This window comes from Embiotoca jacksoni, unplaced genomic scaffold (genome assembly GCF_022577435.1).
Source record: "Embiotoca jacksoni isolate LCO1_2020_lvr unplaced genomic scaffold, fEmbJac1.0.p SCAF_20, whole genome shotgun sequence".
Classification (NCBI taxonomy): Eukaryota; Metazoa; Chordata; class Actinopteri; family Embiotocidae; genus Embiotoca; species Embiotoca jacksoni.
In genome coordinates this window covers 10,233,582-10,248,418 of record NW_027185341.1, presented here as the reverse complement: position 1 = coordinate 10,248,418, position 14,837 = coordinate 10,233,582, and the positions used below count along the sequence as shown (strand labels likewise).

Below are 14,837 nucleotides of genomic sequence, written 5' to 3'. Positions count from 1 at the left end.
TGGTTTTAATCTGGGGATGTGTGTACATCACAATTGTCCAAAAGCCCATGTTTTGCCTTAAAAATATCTGATATATAATAAGATATATAATTTACAAATATATAAAACAGGAGCAATTCCTGTATTTGATGTACTCGTATACTATTAACTCAATAATGTGGTTTATTCTGAGATTTTAGTGATTAATCAATTGTCAAAGTTACTGATTCATTTCCTGTTTGTGAACTAACTGATTAATTGACTGATCATTTTTAAGTAGTCACAAGTAAACCTTTTGTATTCTTGGAGCTTGGCTTTGATTTACTTGACAGGAATGGAAATAATATTTGCATATCAGTCATTTGAAATCAGCTGACTGTATAAGTACAGTTAAAAACCAGGCACATAAAATCCCCATTTCTTTTATAATAATTGAGGCAGTGGAGATAAAACAAACTCCGATAGCTCACAGATCTGACGCCTCGCTGCAGTACAGAGATTTCATCCCCATTATCTCCACTCTATAGAAACACCTGACCCTGCTTTTTCCCGCTGATTATATGTATAGGAGCCGATACCTGGGGGACCCTGAAGAGTTTTCTGAGCCTCCCACATTCTAATAAAAAAGGTTATACCTGTGAAGGAAAGACATTTGCAGTGCACTTTAATTTTTTTTTTGCCTTGGTGAATTGCCCGGGCCTAATTCAACAGTTAGTGCACTCCCTTCTGCTTCAGCGAGCCATTATCAACATGAAAAGGTGAAGGAAATGTGTTGTCATGACTACATGGCTTGCCATTAATGTAGTCTGCAAAACATCTCTGTATCTCCCTCCTTTGTCTCAGTCTTTTTTTTTTTTTTTTTATCTTTCACAGTTTTCTTCCTGCAGACCTGCCTGCTCTTCCTGCTTCTCTACATACCTCTGACTTAAGAGGGCAGCGTACTCTGCATAACTCCAGAGAGTGACCCACCCAGGTTCCTCAAAAGGGTATTCATTCCTCTCTGGGCGTCACGTCAGAGCAGGTTATGATGCCGATGAGAGTGGAAATAATTGTTCCAATGCTGTAGAGCAGTCCCTACAGTGGAGTCAGGCCTGATTGGCTGGCGGGAGGGGGGGGGGATGTATGAGTGGCGAGGATTCTCCTAAGATGACGCAGAAACCCTGCAAGGTCTATTTTTAAACCTATTGAAGTGTGAAACACCCTTTCGTTACTGTAACCTTCAACTGCGCCTTCGAACCAAAACAAACAGCGAGGCAGAGCAGGAGAGAGAAAGTGCCACAGCAACAATACGTTCGGCTCCTTTCTTCCCTCTCAGGCTTATGGAGCCACAATGAAATATGGATTATGACTCCATATTGCTGAGATGTGGTGCTTTTAGGTTGAATGATTGTCTGGCTTGGAATAAGAATAGGGTCGAATGGATGATCCCCACTAAAACGAGTTGGCAGCACTTGAAAGCAGTGGCTGACTGAGGTTCTGTCCTGGCCAAACGCAGCGCAGCCTGTATTCATTAAAGTCTCAGCTCCGGGTTTATCAGCGAATAACACAGACTGGATGGAGCTTTTTTATATCCTCTTTATCTTCTCTTCTCTCTGGTCTTTTTTTATTATTTTTTTTATTTGAATCAAGTGAAATGTTGAGCTTCCTTGAAATGCAGATGTGCTTCCCGCTCGCGTGGCGGTATCTCTGGCCCTCGAGCCTCTGAAATGTCACCGCCAGACTGTACACGCCAAACTCAATAACCAGGAACAGGTGCTCTCCTCACGTTCAGGACAGCAACAGCTCTGATCGCAGGCTCGGTATAGAACTGACAGTGTTGACCAAGGTCAAATCCTACAGTATAGCACATATTGACAATGGAGAAAGTGTGATATTTGTTCATAAGTCATTTCTGGCCAACTGATTTAAAACCCTCATCTGGCATCAACTACAGTCCAAAACATTTTCCTCCCAGCTCCTCTCTTTGTACCCTGGCATTGTGCTGAAATATTTGGACCTATCTGTCCTTGCTGGCAGCCTTGTGATTCACACCACTGTGTTAAAACACAGTTCAGTGTTTCAGCTGCACTTTAGGATGACTCACTCTTGTCCTTTGTCTCGTAAACACTGCGGTTTTAGAGCATAGCAGCCAACTAGATCTTCAAACAGAGGTTTAAAGTAAATTCTACTGGTGGTTTTATTTGCAGTTTCACTTGTTGAGTAATTATTTAAGTAAGATGTATAAGTGACATTATCTCATCAAAAAGACTAAAGCAAAAATATTTATGGAAGTAGTGACTACATCTCTCAAGAATTTGAGTCTTATGAGAGATGTAATCAAAAAAATATATATAATCCCGCTTTTTTTGCTTTCTTGCTGTGAAATGGATGAAGACGGATATCACTTTCAGGTGTGTTTGGTAATAATAAAGCTCCTCCAAACCAACACTTAGCACGTCAGGACAGGAGGAGAGGGAGGAACCAGCTGGCCCGGTTCTGTCCAAATTCCAACAACTCAAACATAATATCTTATGTCCCATTAGTTTTAATTTGAACAAAACAAAAAGGAAAACTGATATGTCCCTGGGACAAGACTACATGAGGTTACCCTCCTTATAAAACCATAATTTACAGTATACATCTGTTTTCAGTCTTTATGCTAAGCTAAGCTAACTGGCTGCAGCACCAGTGTGTGCGTACAGAAAGAAAATAACTGCATTTCCCAAAAGGTCCCCAAACTATTCCTTTAATGTCCAACTTTATGGCAAACATTTCAAAAGTAGGTATTCAGTTGTTGACAGACCTTTTCACAGCAGACATTTTGGCCTGTCATTGTAGAACAGGTGTATTAAAGGGAGGTCCTGCCTTTGTGCATGTTGGTTCACTGCTCATCGGGACACTAAATGGAACTGAGCCATCATTAATTCCACCTGCGCCGTCCCTACGATGACAAGTCCAAATGTCCACCGTGAAAAGGTGTTCATAGCTTTTCTTTATAGCTTTAGAGAAATGTGGATGGTGTTTTTGCGAAGCTGGGCTGCCTGTCAGCTTCATATTTAGCATACAGGCATGAGAATATCTTCTTATCGAATGCCCAGTAAAAAAGTGAAAACATTTTTACTTGGCCTTAAACTTCCACACTGTTTTTACTGTAAGGTATTTATAAAAACTCCACCTTTCTTTGCTTCCTCTATTCTTCGTAGCATGGAATTCATATCACCTCCAAACACTGCAGCGCTCGCCTCGGCCCAGAAACACCCTTCAAAACAAATACAAGTCCGGCATGTAGAGCGCTCAAACACTGCTAGGCGTGTGACAGATACAGTGCGATGAGGACCTGTGAGTAATAAATGAAGCTCATGTCAGGAATGTATCTCTCTGAAGCAGAGGGAGAGCACACTGTGGAACGGACAAGATGGAGTCACAGCAAGGCAACACCTCGCACCCTGGGAGTCTCCCAGCTGGTGTGACACCGGACCATCTGTGGGCCTGTTTATCCCAGAGAGCTGAGGTGGTCATGTGGAACTGAGTGTGTGTGTGTGTGTGTGTGTGTGTGTGTGTGTGTGTGTGTGTGTGTGTGTGTGTTTTGAATATTGTTTTCCCCTCGGACTCCGAGGCCTCGACAGACTTCAATACCTTCTGAAAACTATTTGAGCTGAGGGCTACAATAGTTTCTCTGGTTCATGCCGACCCAGTAAACAATGTGAAGTGGACTATTTAGTTCCAGAAATAAAAAAAAATAAAAAATAACTGACTGGATAAGAATATTTACTGACGAGTATCACTTAGTTTGATCCCAAAAAAGGGGCGTGTCATGTGACAGAAACTAGTTATGAAAGCAGAGAGCGAAGTGTCTCCACAACAGAGACGCTGACGTCACTCACAACATCAACCGAGAATGTTTTCAACGCGACTCTGTCTCACAAGGGAGGATCTGCAACTAGCAAAAATTGCTTTTCTCTCTAATCCTTTTGCGAGCTACACCCCCGCGCCCCGCAGGAATTAATTTGCAACGCCGGGGATTCTGAGCAATTTATTTGCCACAGCAAATCTAAACAGAGATTTGGATTTCATTAACGCAAACAGAATTCAGAAACACACAAGCATCTCACACTACTTAAGGTTGTCATGACGGTCCACACCTGCTGCACATGACCAGACTGTAATGCGGAAGAGGAAAGTAACTAAGTACATTTACTACAGTACTGGAGATGAGGACAAATTTGACATACTTGCTCTCAAAGTGAGTATTTCAGTTTTAAAGGACCTGAAAAAGTTAAGAGTTCACCTTAATTTGAATATAATAATTTAATGCAAGAAATTACACAATAGAGGGAAGTCTGCTTGGAGCATTTTCACCTTTCACATGTCTGAGAGTTGTTCGTAGTTCAACCAAAAAGTGATTTCTCCCCTTAAACAGTTCAGATGGTTTCACTTAAAAAAGAATTGAGGCCCAAATAATGCAAATACTTCACAAACATTAGTGAAAATCCTAAAAGAAAATGTAGTTTTCCCTTCTTTCAGATGTAATAATGCCCTTTAGAGGGACAAATTGGTCTTGGTTGAGAAACACTATTAAACTACCAAACTGTATGAAATGTTAAAATCAGCTCCATCTCGACCATCAACAGTAACATGTCTCTTAAACACGGATGCATCGGTACGGACCATCTTTCAGTGTCACCTTAGAAAGGCAGGTTGATGATAGTTCTGTGTTTTCATCGAAGGATGAATTTGAACGCGGCGTTGTTGCGTTGAAAATACAACAACGCTGCAACTGAATGTAGATTTCTTTACATATAAAGCAAAACCCAGAATGAGAGAACATACACAATGAAAATAAATACATGAGGGCGCTTCCACAGTGTTGTTCTCTGGATGAGGAGCTTCAGGAAATCAACACCGATATAACACAGTCCTGTATGAGCGTCTAAAACAAGCTCCGAGGTGTGTTTAGGTGGCTGCGTTTGTTCAGTGTTAATGACACTTCTGTGTGCATAACGAGGCGGAGAGGAGCTGTCCTTTAAAACATGCAGCACACGAGCTATTTTCCTCCTCCGACCTTTGAGTCATACCAAATTGCAGATGTGATTATGTCTTAAAAGCTCTGAACGGTTGGCTCGTTCTGAACTCCGCTTCACGACACAGAGTTTGATTGCTGCCTTTCTCCCACAGCAACACATACCTGCCTTAAAATAAACAAAGACGGGCTCGGGTGAGGATTTATATTTATGCGACGGATCATTCTGGAAGGACGGATGATGAACAGCCCACCCGCCTGTCGGCGCAGCCGCGGCGTTAACCGCTGCGTTCAAGGTCTGAGCACATCCAGAGTTTACAGTTCATGAGATATCACGCGTGGTTTTCACCTCATGTTGCCTCCACTACACCGAGTCACGTGACCAACACCGATATCTGCTCACAAACAACATCATCCGTTTGGCAAAGACCGACACTGGTTAAATATTAAAGAGAAGTCAGTGTTAAACAAGTAATAAATAAGTCCGCTTCCCACAGATCATGTTCAACTGGAGTTTATTTTATTAAAAAGACCAGGGTGCAAATATGAAATTAAAAAAAATAAAGACAAGCATATAATTTTTAAGCATTTAATACAAACTTAACAATATAAACTATTTCAGTCCCTCTTGACATGTAAGACACTGACTCAAAATACTTTGTTATACCGTATTTTTTATCAAGTATTGCACAATGTAGGTACAAAATTAATATTCATACGATTACATTTTGTCCATAGTATAGCAAAATCTTTTTAACCTCTTAACAGAAAATACAATTCATCTCTCAGAAAAAGCAAATATTCCTACACTTGAATTCCACCACTAAGGAATATTCTGTACACAATCTTTAGAATATTTGATGTATTTTTTTTTTTAAAGATGGATTTCTTTAACAATTATCTTTAAAAAAAGAAAAAATAAGGAAAAGCTGCTGCAGCCATCACAGATCACTGGAGTAGTAAAAAGATATAAATGCAACAACATGTCATAGAAACAATATATACTCTGATATCTTACAAACTCTGTACTAAATTAAATTATACAATTAGAAAAAGACCAAGTAACCCCATTTAGTAGTGCCAATTCATAAAAACCAGCCTTATCTTACCACCTGTAAAATACTGTAAGAGGCCAAAACTTGAAGGTTTTTTTTTTGTTTTTGTTTTTTTTTGGGAGTATTTTCTCAACATAGTAAAAAAATTTGTGCTTGGTTGGCAAAAAGGAAAAAGAAAAACAATGATGCATGTTGAATTGAAGTAACCAAGCTTGGATGTGTTTGTACAACAAGCTTTTAGTAGAAACAAACTCAAGGGGGCACAGTAAAAACACCCTTGGGCACATGCGCTTCACTGACTAGACACTATAGCCTTAAGTCCAGTTTCTAAGTGTGCGTTTTTGTTTTTCCTTCTCTTTGAGCCACCATCATTCATAAATAACATCTGGATGATGAGTTTAATTAGCCATGACTGGCTGGAATTGCTGGTTAGAATACTGCATGTTGCTCAGACTGAAGTTGAGGCCATCCATGAGGGACTTGTCGTTGAGGCTTCCGTAGGCTGCAAACACGTCAAAGGCATTGCTGTACTGCAGTGGGCCGAGCCCGAGGGAGCCCTCCCCGGGGAACACGGCTCCGGGGCTGGACTGGCCCTGCAGGCTGGGGAACACAAACTCCTTGGCATTGGGAGAGAGAGCAGAGGCCTTCTGCTGCGGCGGCTGCTGCGGCTGCGGCTGCTGCGGCTGCTGCGGCCCCAGGCCCAGCCCGTACAGCGAGTGCATGGAGGTGGAGATGGCTTTCTGCTTCAGGAGGGTGTTGACATTCAGACCCAGGTTATTGGTAGGGGAAGTGCGCGCCACTTTGCTGCTACTGCCGCTGTTGTTGTTGTTGTTGTTACCGCGGCCGCTGCTCTTCATCTTTGTGGAGCCGAATTTGGTGGCAGCGAAGGTGGCAGTGGTGAAGGTTAAGGGCTGGGTGGAGCGTGGCATGAAGGATGGGCTCACGGCAGCGGACTGCCCGAAAGGAGGGGAGGGGGAGCTGGACTCCGAGGAAGCCCCGACGGGGTCGCTGATTGGCATGAAGACCTGGGCCTCAGGATTAAAGCTGTTCTTGATCTCCTTGTCCAGCTCTGACCCGTTCTCATTGTTATCATCCACATATAGCACCTTGACCGGCCCCTTCTCCCCAATCTGGTAGGAAACCTCAAATGGATCAATCCACACACTAAGGTCCTGAGGGAGGTTATTCCGGACGTCTTCGATGTCCAGCCCGCTCTCTTTGGCTGCCTGCTCCACCACAGGGTCCACCTTCTCCCCTACATGGATGCACCTGAACCCCGAACCTTTGTATGGCTTGTCGGGATACCAGTGACCTTCATACTTTTTCTTCAGCTGCCTCTCGAGCTCTTCGCCGAAGATATTCACACGTCGTCGAGGGAGTTTGTTGTATAAATAGGAAATAATAAAGTTGAGTGCTACTTGAATTTCAAGCTGCATAGCTGCTTCAGTGGCGAGGGCGATTCTTACACCGTCACAGAGTTGCTTTTTGTTTGAGCGTTGCAAAAACCTCCAAGGCAGCAGTGATCAGTGTAATGAAAAAAACTCAGCGCTTGTTGCCAAAATGAATATCCGTCCTGCAGCGCCGTTAGGTTCAGGATCCTGAAACGGAAAGAAAGGGAAGGTATTATGATCCCGAAGCTGTTAAAACAGTCCAAAACGAGCCATCTTTACAAATCAGTGACATTTCATTTCCCAATATTCATCCACGTTCACCGCCCCCCCCCCCCACCACCACCACCACCACTTCATCCCCTATGGCACAGCCTGGCTGGATATCAGCTGTACAATATCAGCAGCTATAAATAAACACAGGCCACTGACTCAGAGACGGTGTCAGCAGAGCCCGTGTTCCCCAGCGGTCTGGTGTGACAGATAAACGCACCCATGGTTGACCTCTGCGGAGGGCGGTGGGTCTGATGGCAGGTGTCAATCACCAGGAGCATTTTCGATTGCCTCACATTGACATGTTTAGGCAAAAAAATAAAAAATATATAAAAAATATAAAAAATAAAATCCTGCCTCGTGCGTCGAAGTGGGAGAATGTTTTTTTATTTTTATTATCTTCCAAGTGATCCAACCAGGTTATTCAGGTGCTACAGCAGGTAGACCGGCACGCTTGCCGTGACATAATGATCATTCAGAGGCTGAAACCACCGCGGACAGAGAGAGACTCGCTTCATGACGACACCGGCAGTGAGCACAGAAACGGCTCGCTTTGTCTCGACGGTTGGCTGTGACAGACGACCAACTTTAATGGAGGGTGTGAACAGAAACGCAGCAGGCCGGCCATCAAGACGTCAGACACGGTTAATGTTTAGCTCGACCAGCTCGTCACCCGGAGGAGACGTCGTTGAGCAACGAGCCGAGAGACGGGCCGACGGAGAGCCGACGGTCAGTTAGCCAACGTCACGCTTAACGGCAAAATGAAGAAGAAAATTCGCTTTTACCTTCACCGACATCCACCTCGGTCGACAGCCAGCTACGTAGTACTTTAATAAACTGGTGGCTGAAGCCCGGATATACGACAATAACACGATCATCGAGCGTCCCAGTTTGAGACTCAATAGGAGGAAGGAAGCCGTGCACGGCCGCTTCGGGCTCCGAGAAATGAATGTTATGGCGACGGTAAGTTGGGATTTACTTACATGGGAATTCAACGCAGGTCCTTCTTGCACAAGCCAGAGTCAGGAAACGTTTCACCTGCACAGCAGCAGCTTTCTACTGGATGTACAAAACGTTGTCTCTGAAGTGCTCCAGGCGAGTCTGCTTCTGTGGGGTTTAGATGAATTCCAATTCACAGGCTGTCAAGCTAACTCCCCACAGCCTGGGAGTTTTTACAACTCTGCCCTTTGAAACTTGGGCTGGTTTGTTTTTATAGTAGTCCTCCGCCACGGACATGGAGGACGTGGTGATGCGGCTCACAGAGGTCAACACCCAGTAACGTGTTTCTATTGGCCGAGCGCTGCTTCGTCACCGACAGCCGCCCGAGCTGCGGCTGTGATTGGATGACTTCGTGGTCAATCAACCACGGGGTTCTATTTACGGTAGTGATTTGCCTTTCATGTGCTCCGGACTACTTTTCGAGGCAGGTTTCAGCTGAAATACCATTTGAAAGCTTTGGGGCAAAATATGATTCCTGAAATTCTGTTGAAAAACCTCCAACCTCAACGTGGTTGAAGGGTAAAAGACTGACATGTCTGGACATGTCTGTTTCATGTGACACCAAGTCCTCACTAAGGTCCTCTGTGCTCAGAGGTTGTGCAAGAGAGCCAGGGCGGAGCAAAGACTCTGTTGTAATTTATAATGCTGAATAGCATGTGTAATTATTGTTGTCAGCCAAAGAGAGGACTGAAATTAAATCACATCCGGCTCCTCTCTTACCACTACAGGGTTAAACAGAGCAAACAGCCACCGTGGCGGAGGGACACACCTGTCACTGGTTGTGTTCCTCACTCCTCACCAATGACATTTTGATGTCCCTTGAGCCAGCTGTAGCTGTGTATCTATATCTCCCTGACAGCACTCCCTTTCTGAGAGCGGTGTCCGGTGATACAGCACAGTGTCGGGCACTTTTTAAACAAAACAGATCTCATAATGGCCATCTGTGTAAATGTTGTCATTCTTTTGCGGCTGTATACAAGTGATAAAATTCTCTTCATTATAAGGTCTGTGGATTGTGAAAATGAATTGTTACACAACGGATCCCGGCTGCTCTGCCTGCATGCCGGCTACTTGTTTTGAACAGCTGTGCAGTGCAGCGCTTTAAGCTCTCCCCTGTCAGACCCAAGGTGTTTGACGCCACCGACTGTTCTTACCTAACATGGGCTCCCGCACTGTGTTTGCACAATAAATACAATGCCACATGAATTATGCAGCTGTGAGGGAGGTGGCAGGGCAGGAGAGGGGGAGTAGACAGACTGTTCTTTAGAGGTGGGGACGGGCTCAAGAGACAAAAGTATCTCCTGACAGAGAAACCCACTCAATGCCGTATGCCATGTCTGTAAATATTACATTGAAAAGCTGATTTTTTTTTTTTTTTTTTTTTTTTTTTTTTGTCTGGAGAGCTGCCAGCTACTTACAGGCTCCCCAGAGAGAACAGCAGGGCGGTCAGTATTATTTCAGAGGCGTATATGATCGATCTGAATCAATATTAATTCATTTAGATAGTCTGTTGTCCAATTCTTGTTCCTCACTAAATCATGACGGCAGAAATGAAAAATAAAATGGACACGTTCCTCTTCCCTCTTAGCATAAATACTTCAAAGTACACGATTCATTTGGGCAAACACCGAAGTGGCCGTAGTCCTTCGGTCATATCGGCAATGAAGAAATAGCTTTTGGAGGATGTATGGAGTAGAAAGAGCTAAAAAGCAGAGAGCTAGACTTGTGTGTGTGTGTCGGCCACCTTGCTGTGCTGCTGCGGCTCTTTTGCGTGTCAGTTGCGGCGCTGCGACTGCCCTATTTCTACATTAAGTTTCCCCTGGATAATGAACATCAGTCATCGAATGCTCGATTTCATTTCATAATAAATTCATTTCTGATTTATTTTTCATAGAAAAGGGTTGAGAATGTAATAAATAATACTGAGGATAGAACTAAATTAATAGACAATATGCAATAACCCATCTTCACTTGGTCCGGCTCATTTTAAAAGAGATTTCCATGAGGCGTTTTTTTAATTCTGTTCTACAGGTTTTCCAGAGGCGGACTTATCAAGAAATATCAAATTTACATTATAAATGGGACCATTTCTAGGCACCAAACTAAAACTATATAATGTGATGTTCTGGGTTCAGCCTCTGTTGAATCTGAAGTGCTCTGCCTTTGTTCGGCAACTTTCTTCAAGGACCATGAGGGGGACGACTGCATGTTTGACCATGAGGGGGACGACTGCATGTTTGACCATGAGGGGGACGACTGCATGGGCCTCGGCAGTTTGAGCAAAGGCACCAACAGTCGCTGTTTGCTCTCGGCAGCTCAGTTTCTGGATGGTCCCCGCCGGTCAAATCATCTTTTACAGATAATTCAGCCACAACGTCGGCCTCTCTGCTGCATTTCTTCAGCCGTATGCTCTGGTTTGAATAAAAACAGCTGAACATCCAAGTTAGCCAAACACGTCCGTAACATCCGCTGCAATGTTGGGATGACATTTTAACTGTAGGAAACATACACGCGGGACCTAATCACATAGCAAGTATTGAGAAATACACGTCAAATGACGACGCTGGTGCTGGAAAAACAACAGCTGCTTCCCAAAAAGAATTGTAGAGGAATTTATTGCTTCAATTTACTACATTTACCATCAACACTGATAAAACACACACTAAAAAAGTGGTGACTTTTTTTTGTATGATTTGTTTCTCCTGTTCTTGATTGTGGTTTATCAATGCCACAGTTGATGTTTAGCTCCGAGCCACATCCCAGTGCCATAAACAAAGTGCAATAAAATGCAGTCAGATCGTAGCCGGAGGGCTGCAGGATGCTGCAGGCACAATGGCGACTTCTTCCAGCTCCAGATTGAGTCTCAGCAGGGGTGAGAGATGAGTCCCCCACCAACGAGGAGCTTGTGTGATGGATGACCCGAGCACAAACTAAACACACCGTGGGGGCCTTGGAGACACACCAAGGCCACTAGAGCAAGGCAGCTTTCTTTTTTTTTTCCCATCTGAAAGCACAGGAAATGTGTGACTATGACCAAATGTTCAGACATGTTTCAATTTGCAGTCAGCTGCATCGCTGTTAAGCAAGAAATACGTTCTTCCAGCACCGTAATAAATAGCATGTGCAGGTCCACAGTTCCTCTGCTCATTCTCCCACTGTGTATACTTGGTAAGTAAGTGTTAGTTTTGGCGGTGGATAGGTGGAATAATAGTCCCACACTGCTGAACAATGACTTATTTGTTATTCTCCACCACAGTATGGATCTAGTGCTTGGTGAAAGTTTCCTCCTGTTGTTGTGAGTCTGCCTGTCTGGAACCTGGAGGTAAACATAGCTAATGAAGTGAGATGTTTTAGTATGACTCACGCAAATTTTTTAGTGAAGTCAGTCCACATAGACATTTTTCACTGCTCCCCTCACAAAGCTGTGAAATCCTTTTCTCTCCTCTCTGGTTTTGTGGCTGCACACGAGCGCTGTTAAATTCCCAGATGAGGCCAGATTTTTAATTTGAAATGTGTAACATCACATGCTCAATACTTGGGATGAGATGAAATCTAACTTCAGACAATAAGAATGTGTGCCACACTTTGTTTGCTTACTGCCGAGTAAACAGTGAAAAAATGCTCCAAAGACACATTTTATATGGAAAGATTCTGGGTTTTGGTGCACTGAATTAATAGAACTGGCACAAAAGCACTGCTCATGTGAACATGCTGTATAATGAAAGCTGTCACAGACTGCGTTCATTTCTTTTGGTTATTTGACTAACACCGGGAGAGCTCATAGATTTATTAGATCCCGGTCTTTGCGGTGAACTTCAAAGCTCAAACGGTGTTCGGGAAGATGACTTCACTCCTTCAAGCTTCACATCCGGGCATCCTTTGTGTCTTAAATTCAGAATTCTTCTCCTGGAGGAAGAAGCAGTCAAGTTTTGTATTACCCTTTTCAATTCCAGGTTATGGCAACTCATGTAGGACTTTGTTTTTGCTAGCTGTGTCTTTCCTCAGAAAATGAACAAGTATAATTCAAAGCAAAGGCCAAAAACTGAACAGGCTGCTCTAACAAACTACCGGCTCTTTGCTGTCCTGCAGTTCTTCATTAAACCCTGTGCCCCTTTGAAGACAGATTCAATTATCTTTATTTCCTTTCATTAAAATATTTTCTGACCTCTAGCCAAGTGCAGAAGCATAAATCTTTATATATATTGTAGATAGAAAACAGCCACCAAAACATGCTTTCTTCTTCTTTTTTTTATTATTTTTTACTAAAGCAGCTTTACTAAATTTTTTAACAATGGATTACTTTGGTGTGTGTGTGTGTGTGTGTGTGTGTGTGTGTGTGTGTGTGTGTGTGTGTGTGTGTGTGTGTGTGTGTGTGTGTGTGTGTGTGTGTGTGTGTGTGAAAGGTGTCACATACAGTGATGAACCAACAGAGAAATACAATCCAACTCTCCAGTTCCTTTTAGCATCTTTTAGCTCATTGTTTTGGTTTCACAGTCTGTAACTACTGTCCTGGTTTACTCTCTCTGCTCTCTTCAGGATCATTGTTGGCCAGATGCAGGCAGCTGTTTTAAGTATAAAAGACTATGGTCAACCCACTTTGTGCTACCCACCCAGTACCAAACATCCGACAGAAAAAGTTAGCAACTCGCTCGTGAACATAGCGTAGCATTTCACAGCTCAAGGGCAACATATTTCTCTCACGAGTCGATGGCTACCTAGACATAGCTAAATAAAAAGAGGAGTGAGTGAGGAATCAACACCAAATGAATGTTAAATTGTTGCACATGTTCAGGATGTGCAAAGAAAATTTGCGAATTTTTACTAAATCAAATTAAAACCTGATAATACTGCAAGTCAGAATCCTTATGTGACAAAAAATAAATCAATTAGTTCAAGGTTTTTAGTGTTTCAGGGACATTGTTTGCCTTTTATTGTAAGTTGGACAGTAGAGCAGTTACCGGAGATGGAAGCTGGGATATTGCAATCACAGTATACAGTACAGTACACAAGGTCAACAGAACGGCCACGTTTTGCTGTTGTAGATGAGTATTGACTGTAGCTGTTGATGATGAGTGGTAAAACATAATGTGACATTTGGACTAGTAGAGAACATTTACCACTTCAACAGACCAAGGCTGCAAAAGCAAAACACCTGAGTATGAAAGTGAATGGTGGTGTTTGTTCAGCATTATTTGTAAAAAGAAGAATGTCTCATCTTTCATAAGGTAACCTCACTGAAAAATACCTACACAAAATACCTCGATTTGAAATAAACATCGAGCGTTTTTAATGACAGGAGGTATGTACGGGTTGTGAAGATATTCACTTGATGTTTGATCTGAATTGACCTAAGATTTGAGCAATTTTCTAGCTTCGTGCAGCTCGACCCACATATTCACGCTCCACAGGGACTTCTCAGTTTGCCACGGCTGCAAACACCAAATGTCCACCACCGTGTACTTATATCTGAGAACAAGTTGTTTTTAATGGTAGCGCAGGTTGTTGTTTTTTACAAACGCTACCAGCGTGACGAGGCATTGAGCGTTTTTTTCTGTGTTGAACACTGAATGTGTGATTTGTGATTTTGATTTGAGTGAATCACAGCGAAGAAGGACAAACGCGCTTAACCACAGACTCTTGTCACTGGTTGGTCCGCTCTTCAGAATGGCTGACCGAACGCTAATACGAGCAGCGTATCCAGACGACAATCTCAGTGAAATTGTATTTTCTTGATTCCTGTTGTCCTGGGTTTGTACCCTCATGGTTGAAATGCACTTATTGTAAGTCGCTTTGGACAAAAGCGTCAGCTGAATGAAATGTAATGTAATGTAATGAAGAAAAGTAAAGGTGTGAGAATTAATCTGGAGGAACCAGCCTAGCAGTTTTCTGCCTTTGCTGTCGTTAGTCATAACTCAGAATGATCTTTTAAATATGCTAACAAATCAAAAACTAACCAAAATGAAAAAAACCAGATGGCCTTTATTTCATATTTCTGCAAACAGGATACTAGAATTGACAGATTTTGTAAAATAATCTTAAAATTTAAGTGCAAAGTACAATCACTTTTACATATATGCAGTTTTGGCAAACTTATGGACCAATGTTTCCTTCTTCGTCTCTCTTCAATCACATGGTTCCCTTGAG

The 14,837-nt window shown here is 42.9% G+C and overlaps 1 protein-coding gene across 1 annotated transcript; it reads right to left on the bottom strand.

Annotated features, from left to right (window-relative positions):
* Window positions 1-5,476: 5,476 nt before the first annotated feature.
* Window positions 5,477-8,878, bottom strand: tob1b (transducer of ERBB2, 1b). Its single transcript, XM_069156208.1, has 2 exons — window positions 8,678-8,878; window positions 5,477-7,631 (listed from the first exon to the last, which is right to left on the bottom strand). Exon 2 carries the CDS (start codon window positions 7,467-7,469, stop codon window positions 6,432-6,434), a length of 1,038 nt encoding a protein of 345 aa, XP_069012309.1. The 5' UTR covers window positions 7,470-7,631; window positions 8,678-8,878; the 3' UTR covers window positions 5,477-6,431.
* Between the last annotated feature and the right edge of the window lie 5,959 nt (window positions 8,879-14,837).

Coding starts and splice junctions, on each gene's coding strand:
- tob1b (XM_069156208.1), bottom strand. CDS start 7,469: ATGCAGCTTGAAATTCAAGTAGCACTCAACTTTATTATTTCCTATTTA.